The 27718-nt window shown below is 36.3% G+C and overlaps 1 protein-coding gene across 6 annotated transcripts in view; it reads right to left on the bottom strand.

The window, feature by feature from the left end:
- Nucleotides 1-27718, bottom strand: part of PCDH11X (protocadherin 11 X-linked) — a 470689-nt gene that overhangs the window by 396212 nt on the left and 46759 nt on the right. For all 6 annotated transcript variants that reach the window (XM_054075388.1, XM_054075390.1, XM_054075392.1 and 3 more), the window contains exons 2-3: nt 24922-25505; nt 2500-2547 (exon numbers count right to left, since the gene is read on the bottom strand). In XM_054075388.1, coding sequence (XP_053931363.1) covers nt 2500-2547; nt 24922-25461 — 588 coding nt within the window. In that variant the 5' untranslated portion in view covers nt 25462-25505. The remainder of the gene's footprint in view (nt 1-2499; nt 2548-24921; nt 25506-27718) is intronic.

The following is a 27718-nucleotide window of genomic DNA, read 5'->3' as shown; positions in this document are numbered from 1 at the left end:
GAACACACGTTTATATATTTAACCTTTATTTTGCACCGTCTGATTTTGCTTCAAGCTCTAGAGCCTTAAGGAAGCTTCAGAGCAAATGTGAATAAACAGACACTTTAGAAAAGGGGTGGGTTTGGAGGGCACGGTGGTGTGCTTTGGTTGGTTTTTTTAATTCGTTTCTCCATTTCTACAGAAAAGTTATTAAGTTCCTGGATGGATGTAATTTGTTTTCTTTATTGTATGAGTGTAAAGAAGAGGAACAAAGCCAAAGTTCAACCACGTTCTAAAGCAAGGGAATACGCATACACTGGAGGACCGAAACCAATACTCAATTTCAAGGAAAAGAAGATAGATGAAAAAGGGACTGTTTCTCTGTTCACAGAGCAACTCTGGACATGATCGGAAACCACTGGCATAAAAAACCAACAACATCAATGAAAAGGGGCTTACTACATAATTCAGACATAGGATGGTACAGTCAAAACTAAGTCATAAGAGTTTATTGGAAATATACTTTAAAATTCCTTAAAACTATTCCTTTCCTCATCATTACGTATTTTATACTGGTATTAAAAATAATAATCCCAGTGAGAGTACAAGATCTATTTTCATCTAAAAAATATCACAGAACTATAAGATTAATTTGAAAATAATAATTATTTCTTTCATGGGGTTTGTTGAACACGTAAGATTCTGGAATTGTGAAGAAATACTACTTGTGTCCAACAATTATAGCTTATTTTAAAACACTACTGTGGACAAAGCAGTCTGCTAACATCAGGATTGAAAACCAGAAAAAGAAAGCATCAATAAAGATGCTAACTAATTAGGATTTTCTTTTTATGTGTCATATTTGTAATAATGAACAACTGTGTCCAGCCTGTTCTTTGTTTATTGTGCTTGTCTCACCTTTACTCATGTAATTGTGTATGCGTTCTAAATTGATTTGAGACACTTCAGACCAAAGGGAAAGAAAATGTTCCCATTGTGCCAGGTTCCTTATTTCTCATTAATTGTAAAAGATTTACATGCACTGTATTTTGCAGCGCACCACTAAGTGAATGTAGCTATAGGCCTAACTGTGAAAGGATGTATTCTTTCATAGATTTGTTTTCTCAAAGCCAGAATTTGACCCTACATAATGAATCATTCATTTCATGGAAAAAGAACTAGTCACTCATATTTCAAAAATTACTGTGCCACTTTCACATCTTGACATTAAAATGCAACCAAGGACAGTCTAAAGTGAACTGGAACACATCTTGAAACAATAAAACAAGTACAGCTTTGGTGTCTCTAAGCGTATGAAAATGTAAGAGTCGCAAATTGCTTCTAAATCAAGATATACATTTTGAACCCATTAGGTTAAATTTTAGGATGGTAATTCTATGCTGATCTCTTCATGAAGGCAGAGTGCGAGTTTCCTCTTCATCTTCAATCTGGCTAGCAGTTATTTGCAATAAATTTCATAATTACCAAGAAACGATGAATTATATATTCTATGCTTTAACACAGATTTCCAGAAAAAAAAAAAAAAAATAACAGAAGCTAGAGGAAAAAAAACTGTCAGCTATCTTTTACTTCTTTATTTGTACACAAGTTGACAGATGGGCACTGATTATTCTGTCATTAGATCCCACAACTACAACAAACACTTCATATAGACTTTGAATACATGCAGCTATACATATGCATACCCATTTCTGCTTTTCTTTAACTATCAAGCCTGACTGAGAAAGATATTTTTCATTATAGCATACAAGTTTGATATAAAATATAGAGCTTCAGTTCCCCATCCTTTGCAGTAAACTAATGGAGAAACAGAAAAGAATGGAAAGATCTTTTCCAAGTTAACTATTAACATTTGAGTAATTGTCTATGGGAAAATATTTTTCAAGAGTATTTATTGCTACTTATTACAGGTTTATATATCTTTTAAAATCATCAACAAATACAAAAGAGGGACTTATAGATAATTATACGTTCTCCTAATTCAAGCAAGCACATTTCATATTGTTTAAGGGAAGGCTAGACATGACACTATGCTGCATTTTAACAAACATATTTGCTAAGGACATACAGTTCTCCCATTCCAACACTCCGAAAAATGATGAAACATTCAAGAAACATGTTTTCAAGACTATAAATATCTAATTTTCTCCCTTATCAGCAAAGAAATTGAGAGCTAAAAATCCTGAGAGAAACACAAAGGAAACCTTTCAGGATTAAATTCTTGATGTTGAAGTAAATGGTTCTATTATCGTTAAAACTTCAGTAAAGCAGAAATTTCCACTAGGGTCAGAGTGTTTCTTTGGACTGAATTGTACCCGAGTCACCACATAATTGTGGTGACCTGAAGATTTTGTTACACTAGGAAGAGTACAACTCTGTAGGAAAAGCGTGATCAATAATCAATGTTTATATAGTCCTATTCAGTCAATCCATGCACTCAGCCATATCTGAAATAATGAAACTGGTATTCTTGTTGAACACTCCCTACTGTATATTTACCTGATCATTTGTAATGGATCCAAACGTCCTTTTCGGAGCTGTTTTGGGCTGTCATGTAAACAAACAAAAAAAATTAAGAGCTTTTTAAAAACCGTAACTTTTAAGTAGATTAACAAATACACAATCAATTATATATGGACATAATGTGATACGACAGAAGAGCTTCCAGTATTACAGACAGGACTGCGTGTGACAAAGTGCCCCTAAACCCTATACATGACTTGCCTCCAGACATACATATTGCATTACCACAGTATCTCACCACAGTGTTTTGTTAAATCCATGGGGTACTGACTACCTGGACATTGTACTTAATATTCTTTCAGGCCACAGATTATAACGCAGCCTTTGCTGTTGAGAGGAACAGGAAAAAACACCAGCTTCTGGGCAATGCTCTTAACAGCGGCAAAGCCAGTTGTACTCAAAACGTCTTATGAAATTACACTTGCAGACCCGTAAGTGACAGAACATAGTAAATTCCCCAAAAAACAAGGAAGAGAAAGAATATTTTGTACTAAATAACCACATAAAAATGACCTCTTGTGAGATAAAGTACTCTGAAATTAGAACAATCTATTAGCGACCATTGCTTAAAACATTACAAATTATATAATTGTATTTAACAACTATACATTGTTAGCTGTCAAAGAATAAATCAACAGGGTCTTCAACTTTCATTCAAGATGAGGGTTCTGAACCTTTAGAAGAAGACACAGAAGCAAAGACAGCCAGCTCATGGTTTTGTGTCTAGCACTGTGCCCTATACTTATTATCAATACTTATATTCATGCATACAACGAACTTCTACTAATGTTCTACAGTAACTCAATTCAATTAATATTGCAACAAGCTAGAAGTCCAGTCATTTATTACACGCCAACAATCCTCTTAAGATGAGCAAGTTTTATTATTTCTAAAAATCTTATGCTGACCAAAAGCTAAAATAAGCAGATTTAGAGTGACTAAATTATAGCAGGCCAAATACAGCAATACAGGAAAATAAAGCGAACAAAATGTTAAAAAGAGAAAAAAAGGAAGAAAAAAGAAGACAAAAAGATCAGCTTCCCATTAGAAAGTAACTCAGTAATTCATTAAAGTAATTAATAAGTAATAAAACCTTTGCCTGAAATGCAATTTCATGACCAAAGGACCCTAAAATCTTTCCAGAAAGTTCAGAAAAAACCACATGCTCGCTAACTCCTAGTGTTTTTCAGATGTAGCAATACAGAAAATCGTTGCAGGCCCCTGCAAAATTATGAAGTAGGTCCAGGCCACTGTTTCCTTGTCTGTTTTCGTCAAGACATATGGAACTGCTCTATAACTGCAGTGTTATATTAGAAAACAAAGAGTATAGTAGTGCAATTTCAATTCCTAACGTAAAAAAAATGGACAACAGTTACAAACTGGAGAGCATTTTTAATATAAGTAGAAAATTACACTTGCATTTTTCTTTCAAAGGTGATACTTTAGACCTTAAAATGTGAATGCCCAAAGCCAAGCAAAACCCTTAAACACAAAATACTCTACATGATAGGCAATAATGGATCCAAGTTCCTATAATAGGTACATTTTAGTACACTCGTATCTGTAATATTGTGTTGTAGCTCTAATAAAGGTCCCTTGTCTGCTATTACTTACACAGTATACAATTCATGGGTTCATGCAATAAACTGAACTTGCAGGTTCAAACCCACAGTAAAAGTAGGACTTTGAAGCTTCCAATCATGTATGAACCTAAAGTTAATTTTATGCATTCAGAAACCTAATTAGTTCCATTCCTAAAGAGAAGTTAAGGACATAATTTATTAGCAATGTCTTTACCATAATTTGGTTTTCCACCTCCAATTATAAAAGACCTTCTATAAATATAAAGTGCTGCCAAAGATTCCCTCTCCATCTATACAACCGAAAACAAACCCTTACTCATTGTGTGAAGCAGACAGAAAGCAAAATGCTGTAGATGGGATCAATAGAACATAAGGATAATTTCATGCTGGAAAGGAACAGTAAAAAGTATAATATGGGATGAAGAAGCAGACAATCAATGTATTTAATACTGACTTCTGAAGATGAAAAACACAGGCTAGGAGGTATACCCAATCACAAAATTACTTCCTTGGAAATCTGAATTTAATGCTACTATAAAAAGACTGAAACAGTTCTAACAACTACATTGCTTGAGCCTCCTTAATCCTTTCAGTTGATTTGTTCCTCTCTTTAAAGAGTTATTTTCAATCTTGTCATATTCTGAACATTGTTAACCTTTTTTATCTAAGATAGATAGGCATAAGACAGAGAGACACATAATTTTTTATAAGATGGAGTATTTTTGCATCCTCTTCAATTCTTGGCATCCAATTCTCAGAACATGTTTATTGTATCACACTCACCTCCACTAAGTAGAAAAAAGTAATATATATCTTTTTTTGCTGCCCTAATTTCTCCAGTCTACACTTAGAGCAAGCCTGAAACTCCATGCCAAAAATGGGTTAATTTTTTTAATCTACAGTACTTACAAGGGAGAGAACACGGAGAGCTGTAAAGTAGCAACACACACACTTAACATTTTCAAGACCAGACCAAGTTCCAAGGGTATCCCTCTTCCCCATTCCATCTTCAGACTATGAAAGGCTGTTTCAACTTTCTTTTTTTTTTTTTAATTAACAAAACGTAACTTTTCTTCTGAAGCATGGATTACAATTTTTAAAAGGCATTCAATATATTGGAGCTTTGCTCTGAATTCCCATGTTTCCATAGCTAGATACCTGACTTGTGCTTCTGTATGTTCTAGATCTTTGGAATCACACTATAGATATATAATGAAGATAAAAATAGTATTTCTATTAGGCAACAATATAGCGAATTTTGATCTTGGCATTATATATGTGTGACAATTAGTTATTTGCTCCTATAGTCAAGAACAGTAACAGCAACAGCACTGAGTATGGCTAAAGAAAAGAAATGAGTACAGGCTTTAGTGATGCAATTCTCTAGTGTGTCACTGTGCTTTTGGAGGCAACAGCTGACAGTCCTGTATTGCTGTTCAGAACAGCTCTAAATCAGAACCTGATTTTGCTTTGACAGCCAAACAAAGAATCTTATGCTCCTAATCGCACATTTTCGAGCTCTCAGATGAATACTGACTGGGTGTTGGAGCACTGTGAACCTGTAATGCCCTCCTATTCACTACCTGCTCTACAACCAGGTCAGTACTTTCCAGCAGAAGGAGATTAAAACTGACAGCCACTTGTACACAAGAAAACAGAAACAACTGGGATCTTTCTGAAAATTCCTTTAAAGCTGAGACCGTCCAGTATCCTCAGCTTCCAGTAATTTCAGTGGGAACTGAAGATGATGGACACATATGGAGTTGGCTCATGACAAGTGGAAAAACAAAAATTAAAATAGACAGAAAACTTTTGTGAGGATTTCTTAAAAAGGAGTATAAATATTTGCAAAGCAATCTTCATTAATGTACTGTTATAAATTATCTCACTCCTTCTTATCCACCCACTCCAAAATTTTCAGCAAAGGTGAATGTTTTAAGTCCACGACGACATCATTAAGACACGCTCCTAACCTCCAATACAGTACTTTTCCCAAGAAGTTATCTAGCAAGATTATCTTTGATTATATTTGATTTGAGGCCTTTTTAATCCAAAGTTCAGCTGTCAGCAAAACCACTACAACTTCCCTTTATGTTTAACTTTCATCTGAATGGCATGAATATCTCACCCACCCACACATGTTTTCTCTTCAGGGATCTTAACATTGAAACACAAAGAAAACAGATGAATAAGATAACATGTTCTCTGTATTTACATCACAAGGCCATTCTTTCACAGGCAGAGACCATACTTTAATGTGTGTGACACTGCTTTATCAATTTTCATGTTAAAAAAATATACAGTCAACGCCAAAAATTCACAATTCATGTAGGCAAAAATACAACAGAAGGAGGAAAAAACCAAACAACTAATGTAATTGAGTTATCATTCCTTCCTTTTGAGTAGATTTCCCCCAGCTTTCACAAACAGGCTTTAGGGATTGTAGGACTGTCACAAATTCTGCTGGAATGAATGTGACAGTAAGCCTTTCACAAGACCTTCAATCTCTTCAGGGTTTTGTAAAATCAAAGAGGAGAAAGTTTGTGCAGGACATTTAACTACTATAGGATCATTTTTGCTTCTCAAAGAAATGAATCTATGCTTTCCAAAACAATGAAAAGTTATCCTTTTCGTATTAAGTGTGGAACAGTGGAGACACCATATTAAACTGTAAAAGTACATGACATACGGAAGTGCAAGATACCCCTTCACTTCACATTGGGAGACAATAAATAATACTGCAACTTCAAAGTAATAATTCAGACAGTTGTTGAGAAGACATACAGAACACCAGTAAGTACTAAAAATAGTTCCAGAGAGAATGAATTCTAAAACTCATTAAATAAAAGTTTTTTCACCACGCCGATCAGGGAATTCAAGGGATAAATCAAAAATTTATTTTCTGGTACTGGATTTATCAGGAAGACAACTTGTCATCTTCCTCCTCCAGTGTTACCGACTTCTATTTATCTGAATCAGTAGAACAAAAGCAGGATAAAAAGGAAGAAACATTTCCTTACAGTAAGGCAGCAATTCAACTCTGAAAGTCTATTTTGAAAGGAAATCTCATGCTACCTGTGAGTACTGGAAGTCCTCGCATATAAAAAGTGTCATGACTTTCAAATAGCTTCCCTGTGAGTTGTTTGGGATAAAAATCTTAAAAGCATATTTGATATATTCCTTTGTACGTAGTTGCATCAAAAATATTCCTTTCTAAAAACAAGAATGAAATTCCATTTTCACTCTTAACTGAATGCACTTGTGCTATTTCTCAGACTTAAAACCAGCAACAAAACTGATACAATTGACTTGCAAAAAAGAAATTAAAATAAAAAATATTGCAATGTTTATAGGGGAAACATTAAACACTCATCATTCCATTCCAGCTTTTCTGTTCACTATTTTTATTCTTTAATAGCAATTCAGTCTTGAATATACATTAGAAGTTCTGGTTAATGGGAAGAGGGGTCTCCTCTAATAGGAAAAATATTAAAAAAAAAAAAACACTAAAAAACATAGAACCCAATAAGACAAGATTAAAGCATGAAGAAGATCAGCTTCAGAAGCTAAATATAACATTCATTGCTAGTTGCAAAGATCTAGATTGGTCCCACCAGGTAACATTTTTCCTCTGTTAAATCACGAGCTACCTGTCCTTTGAGGCTGAGACAAGCTCTCCCTCTCAATTCATGGGAAAAGCTACTTGGAGCAGTTAATCCTACTGTATCTCCACAGGAAAGCTAACACTCAAATAAACAAAATAGCAGAGTGTTATTCAGCAATACGACAGACCTCACACAGACTGTACTACTCCAGAAAAAGCAAATTAAGCAAAGATAGCTGAAGCCATTTCTGCCCAGTAACAAATTGTGTAATGCAAGTCAGAGAAAAAAGCAACCTTTATCAAGTCTGGATCCACTCAAATTCCTTTCCTGAGGTTAATTCAATCACTGTCCTAAACCAGACGTTTCTAAATAACAGTATGCAAACTATCTGTGGTGCAATAAAAGTTCATAACACACACAGAGCAACTAGACCTGCGGCCCCTTTCTTAGTGGCAAATATCAACAGCTTTTGGGCAACCAACATGATTTTATCCACCAAGGCAACAGTGTGGCAAACAAGAACTGAAAACATTGCCTATATATTTTGTAAGTACTCCACAACGATAATAACCTAAGGTTAAATAACCATCACAACGCCCATAGAATTTATCTTGCTTTGAGACAGCTGCTAACAAAGGCAGCATCTCTCAGTCATATACAGGTTAGAATAAGGAAAACGGTTGTAAGAAAGCACCCTCTGGGGATGACGACATGCTCTGAATAACTCAATGTTAAGTTTAGCTTTTATATGCTAAAAATGTCATGTAAACATTTGAATCTAACAAACCAAAACAATTAAAATAAATCAACCTAAAATCCAGCAAAAGCATGTGTCCACCAACTGGAAACTGGCCATCAGCATGGAAAACGAAACACCCCTCAACCAATTTAACTTAAATCTTTCTCAGACAATTTTTAACTTAAACACAAACACTTAGCCTACACCTTGATTTTTTCACTTACTTAATTTTCTCTATTTTAGTATTTTTTCACTTACTTAACTTTCTCTATTTTAGTATTTCTCTATTTTAAAGGCTTTAATGTATTGCTGGGATTCTTGTATATTTAGGTATTGGATACAAACAAGAATTCACTTTCTTATGTTTATGAAGCTGTTAAGTTAACTGAATCATCGATTTAAGAATTTTTGTGAGGGATATTATTCTTCAAAACATGCCTAGGACATTCTACCAACTACTACAGCTGTCATTAGACATCAAATTCACAGATATTGAAATAAGACAAAATCAGTATCTTCCAAGGAAGGATTGAGTCAATTTGTTCATAGAAATCTGCAGGACTGTTCACTACAACAAAATCGTTTTCAGTTATTACATGGATACACAATTCCGAGCGCTACCTCAAAATCCGAAGGTGACACTATAAAACCAGTTGCTAAATTCGTTATGCACTGTACCTGCAGAGTCAAAACTCTGCTTCCACCCTCAATTAACTTCACTGCTGCAGTTAAGAAGAGGCTCACTGTGGCTGTATGCAGAAGAGTCCATTGTAAAGTATAAAATTAAATGGAATCTGCCTTGAAATTCAGCTTTATGGCTTTTAACAAACCTAGACTAAATTAGTGAAAGCGAATAAGGCAGCTGAAATGACAGAGCTTCAAATAGTGCTAAACATTATTAAAGTTTCTCCTTATTATGCTCTTAGGCCCAATCTGATTAGTTTCAACAGCTGCCCAGCAGGAAAAGCCAACCAATCATTCCATAGTAATACATATATTAACACGTCCCCTTAGTGTTCACTGAGCTGGGTAGCACGCAGCACTATAGCACGACCCTGTATCTCTTGATTTATAAGGCTACTGATCATTTCAAACACTAAACACACTAGAAATTAGACTATGACAATCTAAGTTACTACCTTAAAACAGTTTCTGATGGATAAAGTTGCCGTATGCATTAGTATACAAAGTAAAAACAGTAAAGCATATCAGGGGGGATCTGCTGTGCATTAACTGTTTAATTAGTCAGGTCTTTGTTAAAGGTAATGAGTAACAAAAAGACATTTTCTTTGTTACCTTGCTCATGAAACTCAGCAGCCTGTAGCATATTTGCTGTGACAAATAAGTCATTAAACTTTAAACCAATATTCAAAATAGTTTCTGATAGACTACACTCCTGTTTATGAGAATGCTCCTCATCTGACCTGAACATTACAACAGCAGTGAGGAGACTGATGGTTTGGACGTTTCTTAAAGCCCTATGAACGTTAGATACAATTTCTACGCGCACACCACCACCCTCCAAACACATACTACTTATTATGAAAGGTGGCAAGCCTAGGCGTGAGATTTTTCAGCCAAATGGAACATTGAACTAAACACCCGCACATCAAATCAATTTAAAGTTATTTTCAAAGCTAATCATTAATACAGATGCACCTAAATCCCCCAGGTTTTAATTCCACAAAGGTAAAATTACTTCTTAAAGAGCCTTGCCTGCTCTTCCAGTTCCTTAGCACAGGAAAACTTGGAAGAAAACCTTATTCCTTGAGTAGTACAGTTTTCTGCTATCAGATAGCAGAATAAATTATGCTTATATCTCTGACCTTTACTTCTCATATATACACTGTATATTCATATATACAAATAGGAACCACATTAAGCTCGCTAAGATTTAGATGCAAAAGTCACAAAGTTTTAACATAATGCACTTCAAAAATCTGATAATAAAAAGATAAAAACATCAGAAGCAGACCTTAAAACACACACTAACGTTTTTTTTTCTTTAACTTTGTCAAAGGTCCAGTTCGGCTTCTAAGTGAATTGCCAAGAACTCTGCGTGATGCTGGCCAGTGAATTATTCACACAACAACTTTTTTATGAGTAAGACACAACTACTGGAATACTTCAGAAGCTAAAAAAAAAACCCATAAAATCAATGTAAAATCTTAGAAAGAACTAGGAAATCTGTAAACTTCAAGGTGCTGATTCACGTCCTGGTATTTTACAAGCATAGCAAGTATCTCTGATTCATCTTGGATGAATATTTCATTTACACAAAACAATAAAAGGTGTGCAACACTGATGGAAAGCTGGAAAGTTCTATCAATCTTTTATGGTTTATTTGTAAGAATGACTTTCAAATTACAGTATTCACACTCCTTGGCTCTCCATACAAAGGTTAATTCACCAATGGAAAACACTAATAAAGAACTGCCACAATAATATTTTTGAGGTTACATGTGAAGCTGGATGGCAAATAAAACAGAAGCTACTATTTCGTTTATGCCTTTAAGTGGACTACAACAAGTAGGTTTGAAAAGTCCCTAATGGGAATGAGAATGAAAATTACACAGCTAGGGTTAAAATGAAGAAGAAAAAGTAATCTCGAAGTTAAAAAGCCATATAATATCCCATTCTGAAAAGCACAGAGGAACATCCTGGCTCAAAAGAAAAAGAAAACGGGGAAAAAAAAAACTAACCAGAAAATGTCAATTTGCTTGATAAAGCAAAGGAAAAAATTACAATTATCTGACTTTGGAACATCAGCAATAACCAAAGCAAAAATACACAGCACATTAATAGAGCCAGCAATTATAGCACAATGTGAGAAAAATGTATTTCAATACTGACAGCTGATGACTCAGAATTCATTCTTTTTACCAATGTTTCTTTTTGTTTCTTTAAAACTGTCTGAAATGCTCTTTGCTACAATTCCCAGCATCAAAAGCTCTACAGGACTTCAGTGTTCAGACCAATTAGATTTCTGGGCTAGGGAATAGAAATTACTTTGTAATAAACCTTTCTTTCAGGAATAAAAATAACCATCCTAATGCAGTCAAGCGCCACAATCCATGGTTGACACTCAACTTATTCTTTGATAGCCAAAAGAATATAATTTTGGACTCACCTTTTTCTTCTCCCTGTACTTCCTCTTTAAAGGAAGAAAAAATTTACATGAAGTTTTTTTTGGGGGAAAAACCAGCTAAGTTTATCCATATCTCTATCACTACCATCCAATATCAGTAAGCAAAGAGCAGAATAAAGAACACATTATTATTCAAAAGCTCAATATTTTAATTGCTTATATCATGAGAACTGAAACGAAGAACAATTGAAACTATCTCTCCTACTTCCAAAACGTATCTTAAATACCAGAAATTTACATCCCTCCAAAAAAATAGAGGTTGCAGAAAAGTGAGTTGGACAAAAGAAAAAAATGGAAGTTTTGTGAATATTATTGTTCACCTTTATTTTTTCTTTTCTTCACTGAATATTTTGAAAATACTAGGAGCTACATAACTCTCTTATATGTCTATGTGAAAAAGATAGCCACTATTAACTTGGAATTTTTAATTGTAAGAATAAATAGAAACTATTTTAAGATTTGCATGCAGTCCGCTGGAGTACTAATTCGAAGTTTTTAATGACAGACACACAAAATACAATATTGTTGTACTCACTGCAATATTTTAAAGAATAAAAAAAAAATTTCACAAAATTATTCTGAAACTAGAATTACTATAGATCCAAATAATCTCTACATTCCATGCAGCAATACAGAGTATGACTAGCTAGTTTTCTTCTACAACTTGCAATAATTATTTTTTATTTGTTCAAAACAATAATGGTCTTAAAATGCCTCGTGCCTGAGCGGTGAGGGCTCTTTCAGCCTTTAGTAATAAAATTCTTATTTAGTGATAAATTAATCTTATTTAGTGATAAAATAAACTTTCTAAATAAGAAAATGTCTCGTTGACCACAGCGACAATGACTACTGTATCAAATAGAAAAATTGAGTTAGTTTCACTAATGTAATTAATAAATAAATGGTCTGAAATTCAAAAACATCTGTCGAGACACTCTTTAAAGTTAAAATAGGGGCCAAAGAGAAACATCTTTATTCACAGATACTGACACTGAACATATAAAAATAACGTACTAGCACAACGGTGGTAAACTCTGAGGGTATTTTGAAAATGCTCGTGCTTCCTTCCTCTGTGACATACAAAATATGAAGACTTTAAAATAGTGTAGATTTTGAGACAGTAGTAAAGATTACGGGCGCAGTATAATTTATCCTAAGTGCACTATTAGCAACCTGCCAGAATAAAAGGTGTCCCACATATAGCATTGCTAAATATATATGTGTATATATATATATATATAGAGAGAGAGAGAGAGAGAGAATGCCTATGCCACAATTATTTCTTCTACTGCATCCGAGATAAAGTTCCCAGAAGAAGCAATTTGTTAGCACTGTCTCCTGTCAGATTTGAGGGAAGATAACAGTCAGAAACACGGAGGGTATATTTGATTCCCAAGTATTTTGGGAGGCCCTGATTTATGCCGAACAGGTAGAACAGATGAATTTTCAACAGCACAGGGCAGAGATACGCAAATCCATCAGGTGGCTCCTCAGAGAGTCAAGAACAGGCTTATACACCTCTCGCTGGGTGGCTGCAGAAGGTGTGTCCTGCCAGCTGCATCCCGTACCTCCAAAAAACCCACGCAAACGGCTACCGATGAAACTGCTATAAATACGACTCCAAGAACCGCTTGTGTAAGTATCAACGAGTAACTGCAGCAGGAAAGACAGACAGACATTGATGAAATTTATTTAACCTGGAGAGGAGAAGGCTGAGCAGAGACCTCATCGCTGCCTACAACTACCAGAAAGGAGGTTGGAGCAAGGCGGGTGCTGGTCTCTTCTCCCAAGTGACAGGTGGACAAGAGGCAATGGCCTCCAGCTGCGCCAGGGGAGGGTCAAATCAGACATTGGAAAAAAAATGTCACCAAAAGGGTCATGAGGCACCAGCAGAGGCTGCCCAGGGAGGTGGTTGATGTCACTATTCCTGGAGGTGTTTAAAAGACGGGTATGAGGTACTTAATGATACGGCTTAGTGGCAGGCAGGAATGGTTGGACTTGATGATCTCAGAGGTCTTTTCGAACCTGGTGATTCTATGGTTCTATGAAACAGCAAATGTGACTGCATGGGGAACCCCACACTTGCCACCAAAAAACACCAACAACCCACAGCAGCACAACATCAATCTGCTGCCATTTTGAAACACTGCAAACAACTTATTGCGGCAAAGCTCCACAATTACAAGTGAGCACACTGCTTCCTTGTTGGACCGACAAATAGGTTAGGGAAATATAAAAACAATGGAAAATGGGAATCTGTGATGAAATCTGAGGCCCCGGAAATTCTTGGGAGTTGTCTGAAAATCATCAAGTTATGAAAACTTAGCAGAGATCGGCTGAACTTCTCACTGTTCTCCATCCTCGCACATTTCATTACACTTTAAGGCATCAAGGGCGCCTTAATAGATTAGGAAAGCACGCAGTGATGTTGTGCTCTTTACTTGAGTACTTCAGTGGCAAATTTGGGATTCATTACTGCACTCAGTTTTCAAAATTGTTCTGATTTTACTAACAGTATATGTAAGTCAAACAATGATGAGGAGCTGCTTTCATGATTTCTAAGCGCCTTTACTCCTCAAAAGCACTGATAATTTATTTCATTTCAGACTGTGAAAGTATTGATTTTTCAAAGACTGGATTTCAGCGTTAGATTGTCATAAGAAAAGCTGATGACAGCCTTAAAAAATAAAATTTCAATTAGAATTTTTCATTTACATATAGAGCTCATAGGAAAAGTGTGAAATATGTTGAGACATAGTGCACACTTCTGCTATCCTAACTCGAATTAATTTTCCAAGTAGTGATGTACTTACAAGAAATCTATGTGCTGCTGCAACAGCCATACTCTGTATCAATACCTGATTAAAACTGTTGCCTTCCTGCTTGCATCTTGTAGAAAGGAGAAAATAGAGAGAGTAAAATCAAATAACAATAATAGCATCTTACCCTCTGAAAGTGGAGAAGATTTTATGGCAAGCATACCACAAGGAAAAGTTAAAGACTCAAGGCAGCTTCTATTGAAATCAAGTGCCATCTTGATCAAGTGGCCAAGAAAACTCAACCATGGATTCAGTTTCAAGAGAGATCTTTCAGAAAGATCTTCCTGGAGTATTTTATTATTTGTCTGCACTTATAAAATGTTCAGCCAATAATTTTTGCAATTAACTGGTAGGAGAAAAAGAAAGAAATGTCATCTTCAGTGATCCTTCAGCACTTTTAAAACGATTTTTTCACTATGTTTACACGTTTCATAAACCCTCACGAGTCTGAAATTCTCTCAAGCCAGACTTATTTGGAGATATTAGTACTGATTTGTGTCTTTCCTACAAAGAGCTTGAAACATATATTCCAAAACAAACAAGCACATTAAAATATTCCCGTTCTCCAGGTAACATCACCAGCATCGAAGAAAAGGGCAAAAAGAAGTTTGCAGTACACTGTTTCTTACATGAAACCTTCAAAAACTTCAGCGAGTTCAGTTAATGACTGAGCTTACTTTAAAACTTGTAACATACAATGCTGTATGGAAAACACTATTTCTGACACACGTTTTGCATCTGTACTTGATACAGGTGTAAAAAAAAATGAAATTTTGGCAATTACTAAATTAGAAATTTTGGCAATCTATAAAGATTTTTAAAGTATTCAAAAAAAGACAAAATTAAGACAAGTTTGGAAAACCCAGCTGAGCGTGAAATACGAGTTAACCGATTTTGAACATCTATTTCTGTATTTTTCTGTAAATTTTCCTCAGAGGTACATTACAATGTCAATGTACAGTAAACATAAAAATTCAGTGTTCACATGAGGATACTTCAGCGTCGCTGCTTAAAAATACAACATACTTTATAACTTTTCGTGGCATTGCATAGTTGCACTTCCAAAATCATGCATATATGCAAACCAAACTGTAACTTTGAGGCGCACGGGGGTTTTGTTACTGCTTTTATTGTGCTTTACTGTGGAGAGTGTTACAGGTTGTACAATTGGCTCTTTCTTTCCATATAAATAAAAGGAAAGGTTTCACTCAATATAGTTTGGGAAAATACTAATTTATAAGTGTTGTCTATACACGTGGTTTCAAGAGGACTATGTAAACAAATCCTTAGTCTATTATGGTCAGAAAGCATCACCACATCTGTGCTATCTAGCATACTGATCTGTCTGGACATCAGCAACAGATAATATTCATATAAGATAGATGATGTGAAGATCTCCATTTGACAGATTTGTGCCTTCCAGCTTGAGTCTATCATCCTTCCCACACAGAGTCATGCTAAGTTATATATTATTGTTTCGTGACAGCTAGTGTGAAAATCAGAGCCTTGAACGCAAAAAGATACACCAACTTGTCCCTCACCCTAACGCACTGAACTTACCATGCCTGGAAGCAAGACTTTCTCCTCCAGTCTTCAGTCAATCCCCCAAAGCTATATCAGGATAATGGAACCTGACAGTTTTACAGTAATAATGCCATAAACCACCCTAAAGGAGCCTTGTATCAACCAAGAAGAAGCAATTACCTTGACTCTTGACTCACTACCACCAGTCAGGAGCAGAGTTTTGTCAATGTAGAGACACTAATTCACAGCTGTAAGAACGCGAATCAGTATTTTCCCCTTTGAAAATAAGACCCAGTGACTTTTTCAAAACAATGTTCACAGATGACCACTTATTTGTCCAGATCTCTCCAGAGAGATTAGTACTGTGCAGTATTTTTATTCTACTACAAAATCTTCTTATTGGGATTATATATATTGATGTTTCAGATAGTAAGAAAAATAGATAAATGGGAGGGGCTTTGTAAGAAGGTGGATGTTGATCTACATCATAAAACAATTAAAACAGTCTTACGATGTAAGAAGATTTTGAGATAAGGTTGTTATGTGAAGTGAATAGTTGTTTTGTTTGTTGTTTTTAATTCCTTATGTTACTGAAGCTAAGTAGTTGGAAAACAGTGAGAAATAAATATATTTCATTAGAAGTCCAAGGATAGTGACAAATGTGAGATATAAGAATTCTAGCTACAAATATTTATAATTTCTCCCTCAATCCACCTTTGATGTTCTCCTATAACAGAAAATAAGATCAAAATGAAAGTTATTTGTCTCTTTCAAATATTTGCAGGAGAGCTTTTCAAGATTTTAGGATGTCACCTAGCACTCATAAGCATCCCTCAAGTTTCTGTATCTCATTTTATGGCTAATTTCAGCTCACGTTATGCTACCCATGAACCCCAAACTACCTGACCTAGACAACAGAAATTATGCTAGGAATCCAATTATTTTGTACTTGAACTGAAAGCTGGTTAAACTCTCTATTCCATTCCATTTGAGCTATTCCTCATTACATTAATGTATCTTTTACATCATAAGGAAACTGGTAACAAGAAAATTCTGCTTATCTTTGATATTAGGATTTACTCAATATTAAGAAGTCTTACCACTTACTAACAGATTTTTCCCCTCTTCTGTCAAGAACAACAGAAGGGGTCACCTAAAGATATCATGTCCTAAGTCATTTAATCTCTTCTTTAAACATTTATCAAATACTTGCTGTGCACACCTAAATCTTCATTGGATGAGCTCAATCCAGGTTTATTTATGGGAAGGTCCTGGGGCAAAAGTTGTGCAAGGTAGGTTAGGCTGGTGTACATGTAAGAACAAGCCAGAAATGCATGGGGAGAGCAATGCTGCATAAAACGAGTTTAGAAACAAAGCTATTATTAGGCCTAATTGTACTTATCAGACAAAAGCCTGAGTGAAAGGAAAACCATTAGCTTCTGAAAATATATTTTCTTTTCAAGAACTGATTTCTAGAGTAAAGGACACAACTAAAACTGTTGTGTCAACTTGAAACCTCACGTTTCTGGAACAAAAAAGCTCTTTAGCCAAAAAGAGCTTTACAGAGTCAGCATCTGAAACTACACAATGGTCTTAAGGACAACGTTAACTAAACCATATGATTGATGAAAAGCGTTACATATTTGTGAGTAGTCTTAGACTCTGTGAGGCTCCATCTTTCAAAAGAACTGAGCCTTTTAGTAAAAACCTTTTAGTAAAAAGCCTTTTAGTAAACACCTGAACCGCCCTGTAGCTGAAGGACTTTCAAATCCAGGCCTGCTGTGCAGCACACCACTGCTTCATCATTAGAATTAAACCAACAGAATAAAAAAATCCTAAATTACTTGGAAGGTAGGTGCATCAAGATGTAACAGAAATCTGCAATGGCACTTCCAGCCTCTACAAAGGTATATTAAAGAACTAAGTTCTACAAACAACATCTGTTTGTGAAGCTGGCCATATCAGCAAGAAGTATTTGTACGTTTTCAAGGGACTGCTGAAATTCTTGTTGCCTCCGATAGTAATCATCCATGTCTGGATAAGACTAGGAGAGGTTTCATCCATGTGAAAAAAACTGAAGTTATGTTATAACGTTAAACAAACACACTGAAATTCCAACAGTAACAGAGAAAGGACATGGTGTTTTGGTCCTGACCCATTGCCCGCTGCCACTGTGGACTTTCGAAAAAAAAAATACTCAGCATCATTCAAAAGACAGTCTGTCTGTCCTAGAAAACCTCCATCTTCTGAAGGGCAGCTAAAAGTTACCTTGGAGAGACAGCATGTCCAACTCTCCATATTTATTCAATTACAGGCATAAGAGGATGACCTTAGAGCTTGACTGGAGTGCAACTCCAGAGCAAAATAATTCCTAAATCTATTTTTGAGCACCCTAAATCTATTACCTTCCCCACCTACGCTTCCACATAAAATGAAAAAGAAGCCATGGTACTGTTATGCAAATAGATGAAACACAATCTATATGAGCTATTACAATGAGGATGGAAGGTAACCTGTCCTGCAAAGTTATGCTGAATGAAATCCCCAGTCTAATTCATCTAAAGGATTGTGAAGAAATAAAAAGAAGCCACCTTCCCATTCAAGAAGAAACTCCAAATCTCAGTCTAAAGAAAAACGGAAGGAAAAAAAAATCCAACCCTCAAATGTTCAGCATGCATCTTATTTTCACTTTTCATATAAGCACTGACAAATCTAGGATGTAACAAAATCATTATTTCTCAGTTTTAGGTGAAATACCCAAGCACTGCTGTTATCTGGGACATCAATGTGCCTGCAACTGATTTTTGCTTTAGTGTCAATTCTGAAATATCACTGATTGATAAGCCTTTCCCCAAAGACAAGAAAGAAATACTGAAAAGTTATTGTCATTGACTTATCAGGAAGTCAGGAAGTTTCCTATCTGAATTATGTATTTTCCTGAGCCTATCTAAGTCTCTAAAATGAAAATTCCTGGGATCTTTAATAAAAATCTTTTATAATTCAGCCATATGTCTCTTACACAATTAATAGAAAGGGTTGCTAATAAGAAAGAAATTAAAAAGTGCAAAAGTACTTTGGTATCAGTGGCTTACAACAAATTTACAAATATTTTTTTATAACGGGAAAGAAATGAAGTTGAAATTTACCTAATCTCATTAGTGTCTGACTGCAACATTCAGTAGGACCTGACAATATTAATAAATGTATATTTACATGTATAAAAAGCTCTATCTCAGCATTTTGTTTCACAGAAAGCAGATGTTGATAACAACCACCCCAGGCTTTCTGTGACCTATTTACAGGGCCAATATATCACTTCATTGTCCTCTCATGCTGCTGAAGCCTACATAGAAGAATCACCCACATTAATTCCAGTATGATTAGCAGTGGGATGCTCCCTCATTCAAACATGATTTGAGAGTACAAGTGAGGGTTGCTGCTTCAGCTTCCACTTAAAGGAATGAAAGCACAAAAACGGACAGAAATCAGAGGTTTAAGCAGCTGATGCCTGGGACAGTGAAGGTGAGCTAGCAAACACCTGTGGATGTCCAGTGCATCCTTCCTTTCTTCCCTATCTACTGCCCCACTCAGTTAGTATCGCTGTAACACTAAAGCACAAACAAGCTGTACAAAAGTTCTGTTTGTGCTTCTGTCCTGCTGGTGAATTTGACTATCAAATTTGTATCATTGCTTACGATATGATTATCAATAATGATTTCATTAATGTGACTTCCTGGTTCTGATTTAACTACAAATCTCGTCTCACTCTATAATTTTGATTTAACTACCTTTCTTTTTTACATAAGCCGCATCTCCTCCCATTTCACAGTGACATTAGTTACTTGATGCAGAACTACCATGAGGCTCAGAAATAACCGAGCTGCAACAGCAGGCTTGAAATCTGATGAAGATTTGTGATCTCCATCTTCCATGGGTCATGGAATTGTAAACTGCATCAGAAAGAAGGGGAAAGCTTCTATTGAAAGACATCACAGGAGATGATTTACAGTAGCAAGAGGTAACTCTCCTCATCAGAGGCAAGACTGACGTGTTGTGAGACTGAGTGAGAATCTATTTTGTCAGATTATAGAGGTATGAACTGACAGCTACAAAAAGATTATTATATTATTCTAGAAGGAATGCACCAGCTGCTTCTGATGATAAGTAAATACGGGAAAATTGCTGTAATAGGTAAGAGTAATGAAACTATAGCAGTAATATCAATTTAATTTCCCCCCAAACTGCAACAGATTAGAGCAACAACCTATTAGCGCACAGGATTAGCTCACAGAAAAAAACACTCTGCTCTGTTAGAGTTATGCTTTCACTCTGCCAAAGTCCACTGCTAACCGGGTATTGTTGCACCTATGGAATATCTAGTGTGTATGGCACACCTAGGTGACAAGAAATGCTAAGTAATCAATAAAAGGAATTTAATTTAAAACATATGCTTACATGAATCCGTTTGGAACTATGCACTGCTCCAAGCTGGAATTCTAATCAAAACCTGCTCTGAAACAGCTCCCTTTTTTTTTTAACATCCGAGAGAACAAAGAACTGCTTCACACTAAAATCTTCATAATCAAAGCAGAGGCCTGTGACACCTGTAAATGCTAACTGCATTAATCAGGTTATACTAAATATTAGCTTGCCTTGAACTCAAATACAAGCGTACTGAAACAGTGTAATCAACAACAGCATGTAAGTATTTTTAACACTGCGGTGGTACTGCCAGACACAATGTACATTTTACGTCAGTATATAAGCAATATGAATGCCCTGAGGAGCTCAACAAAGACCTGTAAGCTTAGCTGCCTACCAGGGTTAAACCAGAACATCAGTATATATGTAGATTTATCCTTAATCAGAAATCACTGCTTATTAACATTTCAATTTAAAATTTACTCTTGCATCCTGCTGTTTTAACATAGTACTTCTGTTTATGAATGCCCATCTCTCTTCTTCACTCTCAATTTATACTTTAACTAGGACAAAACTATTCTTTTTCCATCTGACCATTTCCTTCCCTGAACTGCTTCATTATCTGTCTTACCTGCCCCTTCTATCACTTCCTACTATCGGTGTTACGCTATTTTTCTGCACAGTCTGGACTTGCAGCTATTTCTCATTCTAAATGTTCTTTTATTTTTAAATCATATCTCCTTCCTAGCCTTGTTCATGGTAAACACTGTTCACCACTTGCCACTCAAATCCTTAATGTCATCCTATCCATCATGAGCTTTGGGCATCTCAGTACACAATCTTTCACAATGCTACGCACAGCAATTTCTTTGGGTAACAGCAAGATGCCTTGCGTGACTGTTTCTTTCTACGGGGAAAAGTAAAAAAGAACCTCATGTAAAGTTAAAACATCGGTGCTTTTAAATAATTCAATATTTGTAAACTTTAAGCAGAGCAACTCTTGGTCAGTTACTGGTGCTGCCACATTGGCCGGGTGGGAGGTATCTGCAAATTGTTGCAACTCCTTCACTACAGAGGTTATTTTTAGAGTTCTTTTTAGAGCTCCTGCATTCCAGGTGTCTGTGATTCACTGTCTGAAAAATTTCAAAGTTGCAGTACCATCAGTCGGTTCCATATCAAGTTATTTTCTATCGAGGTACATGTTGAGAAAATGCAGGCAGGCAAAAATTACCCAAATGCTTGTTTGGGTGTAGCTAAAGCACTCTCTTACATTAAATATATTAAATCACATGCTACAAAACTTCCAAGTAATTCTGAACCCAAAACACAAGAATGCCTCTTTTTTTTTAATTACGTTTTTTCTTCTGTTTTAGAAAGATTTTTAGAAACAGGCAGAAGATTAAAGTAATGTGAACATGCTTCATATAGTTAAAAGACTTTATTGTTAATTATCTATTTTGCAAAAGAAATTGAATACAACAACTATATGCAACCCCTTTTCGATACTTTGAGAGGGGCACTAAATTAAGCATAACAAAGTGAGGAAATGCTGTAACACATGAAAATTACCTTCCCAATGAGAACAAAGGCTGAAAAGAGCTGCTGAAAATGTGTTTTAAACCTATAAACTATTTTGCAGTGAGAAGTTTACTCTTTTCTAGAAATTGTTAAGGCAAAAATCTCTTTTTCTTCTAGCAAAATAGGCCTGGCTACACACAGACAACAGCCACATTTTAGTTAAACTTTTTGTAAGGAGTGCAATGGAACTGAGGAATTTCTCTTCTTCGCACAGCTTGTCAATTTGCTATTACTTTCTCTCAAATGTAGACCAACACATTTCACACTGTTGCTGCACACATACAAAACCATCAGCCTTTGGGCTTCTCAGGAGTGACTTGCATATCTTATCATCTCCCACTCCTCTGCCATCCTCCAAGCATGTTGCCCTGCCCATCATCTTCATATCTGGCGCTTCCCAAAACTCCTCACAACACTGTTCTATCAGCCCCGCTATACTCCTCCTGGTCAGAAGGCAAGACAGGTTCACGTGCTGGCGTTTCCTCACTTTTCTGTACGCTGATTATAAAAGGAAGGAAAAGGTCAACTCAGACCAGGAGCCAGAAGACAGAGCATAACCCCAGAAACAGCACAGGATAACATGCCAGAAGAGTGTTTTGGGAGGAACGGCAAGCATCGTTACCCTTGTGCACTTCTTACCCTCTCTCCTGGTATTTAAGTGCTACCAAGAAAGAATTCTCAGGCACCACCACTCTTCCTTTCCTTTTTCATTTCCCTGTTCTTCCCCAGGGACAGAAGGATCTCTGTACCTGCTACATTCCCTGCCTGCTCACCAGACTCCTTCATTCCTACTGCTTTTTCATCCCTGTTTTTATATGATCAGTTTTGGTATTAACAGTGTTAAAACTAACACTGCCTGGCTGTCATAAACTTCTTCTTGGTTTTACGGATACTTTCCAAGGTATGTAAATCACTGGTTTATTTAAAGGCCAAAAAGTACCTGACCAACAGGTATGCAAGAGAAAAATGCAGTTAATCTATTTAGAAGATCTGTCTTCAGGGCTGTGATTTACAAATAATTTCAGTTGCTGCAAATGTAGCAGAAGAATTCAGAACTTTCAGTCCATACCAGTGTGGGTTCATCCACAACATCTACCTTTCCCTTTTGTGGCAAAAGACTTTTTTTTCAGAGATATTTCTTCATATTTACCCTTTTTAGCCCCCTAATCCAAAACCCATATTTTTAAAAAGCTGTTTGCACACCTGGCTCTTTGGCAGACCACCTCATCTCACATTAGCTCTTTAGACAATGCCTTATGCCCTACGCTGCTTTCAGGACAGAGCTGTAGCTTGTATTTTTGATGAGCTCCCACTGGTGTGATACAAATACGCTATCATTCTGCTGATCTGTTACATTCTGTTTCTGAACACACAGTCCAAAAATAAACTTAGAAAACAAGACTGCTGTTGTGGTTGTGCACTCAATCCTAGGGACTCCGAATTTTGCCATTTTCCTCTTTTTTTTTTTTCCCCTTTTCCTAGAATAACAGCACATTTCTCTCAGATACATTAACTAACATTTCACTATTCAGAGCATGCATTAGTTTGCCACTTTTTGTCTGTAGTTCTGACTTTTTTATTGTTTTCTACTCCTATTGTTATTTATTTAATATGCTGTTATTCATTCCCCAGATTCTCATTTAAAATAAAGCAGACTGCATCCCATCAGACACTTCTGGATAGCTATCTAAAAAAAAAAAGACAAACCACACATACAGAGCTGCCTGCTCCCAGTACAACCTAGGAATTTAGAAGTTTTAAAATGCCTACTATAAAGACGTCAACATTTACAGTAAGTTCTTCAAAAGTTTTAAATTCCTAGGCTACACTGAGAGAAGACAGACATACGTGGGTAGTTAGGGGTTTTTTTAGGTAGATAACCAGAACTACCCAGTGGGATGCAATTTTCTGAAAGATTTTTATGCCTTTGTCACTAGTTCATACCCACACTGTCACAACTACTTCAGGTTGCAAGCAATTTAAAAGAGCTAAAATAAGACAGCATCTTATTTTTATTAAATTGCTACTACTTACTGATATCAGTGAATGTTAGTTATCAAGTCACTCAGGCAATACATTGGCCCCTATAGCCAGTAATGAGGGTGTCAGACTGGCTGTTGAGCAGCCAAAGCTACCGAACGCTTCCCTCTTGCAAGGAAAGTGAAGACATTTTCAGCTTCTCACATAACCACCAGTTTTAGACCAAGTTCTTTTCTAAACTCTCTGCTTAGTAAATTCAAATTATTTAAGTTATTCTTCATTTATCAACCAAACATTCTTACACACCGCATGTTTGTATGTTATTCTTTTGTTACCTAATTGAAGTACTCCTGACGCTTCCTAGAAAGGGTAAAAGAAGGAAGAATATGAAATATCTGCTCTTCTAAGGCCACTGGCACTGCTATCCTTGCATTCATGCCTATCTTGGACTTTCTCCTGCCCAAGCATTACACCCACCCAAACACTACAAAGCTGCTTTGATAACTGAACTCTTTTTCACTCTGGAACAGCCTACCAGCATGGAGATAAGCATCACATCAGCTCCTAGGCTAAGCTCTACTGCTCAAATCCAGCAGTCATGCAGGAGGGAGACAAACACAATACAAAATACTGTTGGACTTGGCACTGCCACGTTGGTGGCAATAAAAACACATATTTAATGGTCTATGACAACTGTTAGCCAAAGTGTACAAACACTTTGAGTGCTCGAGGAGAGTTTATGAGGATATGTGCGTTTCATCATAATGTTACACAGACACATGCATATCAAACAGCTTTCCACAAAGTGAAGATACAATGCACTAGAACGCACTCCCGCGTAGAGACTAGCATTTCAAACCAGGTATCTGCAGTGCATCCCTGTCGTGGCACACCACTACTCTTACTGTGGTACACAGCTTCATATTTCTAATGGGTTGATGAGGATGGGCAACAGTCATGGGAAGACAAACAGTAACACAGAAGAAGGAAAAAAACCCACCTTAAGGAGTTCATAGTGTTGAATACCATTCACACCAATGTCTGGATCAATGGCAGATGGGACAGAATAGCGAGAATTAATTGCTGTGTTTTCAGGAATAGAGATGTTAATAACTGTTGAGGGGAAGAGGGGGGCATTATCATTTATATCCTCTATTAGGAATCTGATCTTGACTAGTCTGAAAACTTCATCAGGCAAAACAGCAACCTCCACCTCATAAAAGCAGCGATTCTCGCTGAAGATGCCAGAGCAGAGCTTCTCTCGGTCTATGCGGTTTGCAGTTGTGAATATCTCACCAGTGTTCTCCTCCACCCGTACTAATGGTACATCCCCAGTCTTATACACAAGCTTGAACTGTAGCGGTGAGGAAAGGGGCACATCTGGGTCCAGTGTTAGGTTAAGATCCTTGAGCAAATTGCCAATGAGGACATTTTCAGGCAGTTCTTCCCGCACGGTATAATTCTTCTCCTGTGCGCCAGATTGAAATACAATACAGGCTAATAAGACTGCCAAGAGGTAGGTTCCAGACAGCAAGTCCATCTCCAGAAGGACTAATGAGTATTCATGTAGAACACCAGGAGCAGCTGGAAAACAAGAAAAGAAAGAGAATTTCTTAAATATTTGCAGAATATTGTCTTCTTAATAGTGATGGAGCTGTGAAAGGAGTACCCTTCCCACAGCAAATAACCTGAACTGTTTCAAAACCCTATTAGTAAAGTGATATTTGACTTAACAATCCCTCATAAAACAGGTAAAATATCTTGCACAATATTTTACTTAGAACTGTTTACTAAACACTGAGTTAAGACTCTTAGAAACAGATCAGAGTGAATGAACAAATAAACACAAAAATCTCTATGTCCATCATGAGATTTTCCTTTGCTCCTTAAGAAAATCTCTTCCTTTGAGCACTCAGCCACACTGTCCTCAATTTTTTGTTTCCAAAGAAAAAGATAGGTAAGAAGTTTGCAAGAAACCATCTGCTGAGAACCAGATCTTTTGCAAAGAGACGGGAAACCAAGAACACTGGTCTTAATCTCACCCCAACTTCTGCACTGACGAAAATTATGTATTATTCCTTAACAGCAAAGCAATTTGATTATTTTTAACCTCAGGAACTTAAATGGTCAAGAAAATGTCCTCTAGACGGAGTCTGGTGAACTTCAGCCAACAATAGGTGGAAATCTGTCTAACACAGGGACATCAGTACAGCGGTCCCTCTCTTTAAGGTGAAGAGATCTGATCTGATCTTTCGAAGTAGGCATAAATACTAGAATTTAGTTCATTGAATTCTAGGTCGCGTGTCTAAATCCAAAAGAGCAGTGGACAAATTCCAACACAGACGAAGAACAGCAAAATAGAAAAAGTTTTTGATGTGAACCCTAAGAAATTCCAAATCTGGTGACGTCTGCTCCTATATGAGCCAAGTACTCTGATATACAAATACCTTTAAAGTGAGATATAGATTTGTTCTGGGCTGAAGAAGTTTTTTGTACTTTTCAACCTAGCTTCTGAATAACAATATATTCTCAAGATTATTAACAGCCTCAAGAAAGATGGAAGTAGAATGGGATGAGTTATGTGTACACACAGTTGGGTATCTGTGTACCTAGAGCTGAGAACTAAATCAAACTATTGAACTCCACGTACAGAATATGCTGCTTTAACCAATCTTTGCAAAATTGTGCCTTTCCAGAATTTAGGATAATCTGGGATAGCACTTCTGTAACGTTGATGGTAGACCTAAATGGTTTTTTAGATAATGAAGTTTTAGCTCCTACCAGCTCAGCATCTGTTTCAAATATAACTGACCCACCTACATTCTTTTAACTGTGCAACGTCATTTTTCCTGCTTTTTCTGATTTTATTCTCCCTGTCACAGAATAGATCGATTTACTCCTGCAGATCAAGCTGCAGTGGTTGTAAAAATTACCGAAGCCAGTAATTGTCTTCACCCGTTACTGTCTTTCAACAGTGCCACTTTTAGAGTAATTTATATTAAAACACCAGACTTTGGAGTGAAACACATTAGGAACACTTAATATTGCTATTCCATTCAAACTCTCCAATCTCCTCTTGACTGCGAGCAACTAACAGATCAAGAACATTCCAACTAGATTTGCAAGGTGTATCTTTCCACCTCTGAAAGACCTGTGAAGCATTTTCTGGCTTTGTGATTACACAAAAGGAGTAACCAGAAATACAAATCCAATCCTGCAAGTCTTTACTTACGAAAAAAGGCATTGATCACTGGAGTTATTCAGTTGACTTGAAGGAGACTGCTGACACGGGTGAGAACTGGACGTGCAGTTCACGGGGCACAGTTACCGCATTACCTGCGGTATTTTAATCCCTCACTGACTTATTTGCAGGACTTCAATAACTCAATGGAAGGCACGACACAACACCAAGCAGGCATGAATCAGTCTGCCATCAACAGGCATTTTATAAGTCCATTACAATATTAAACTCTAAATATGTAAATAAGGAAGTCATCAACAGATTCTGATTATCATTAATGGTAATACTATGATAACAGCATGAGCTTAATGAAAGAACTGTGGCGATACTGTACAAGTATATTAGTTTCACTACTATGATTTTATTTATTAATTGTCTTACATTTCTGTAAATAATCTCCACCCCATTGAAATAATTGTCAATGTGCATTCAACCTGCATAAAGCTCTTATTTCAGGAAAGTATTTTTTCTACCCATTGCTATTAAAATAAATACATTTACATTGTTTTCATGCAAAACGCCTCTAAAAATGTATGGGTAACAATGAAGAGCTGAT

This window comes from Cuculus canorus, chromosome 10 (assembly GCF_017976375.1).
Source record: "Cuculus canorus isolate bCucCan1 chromosome 10, bCucCan1.pri, whole genome shotgun sequence".
Classification (NCBI taxonomy): Eukaryota; Metazoa; Chordata; class Aves; order Cuculiformes; family Cuculidae; genus Cuculus; species Cuculus canorus.
The sequence above is the reverse complement of the archived record's forward strand: the minus strand, read 5'-3'. Positions and strand labels throughout refer to the sequence as shown.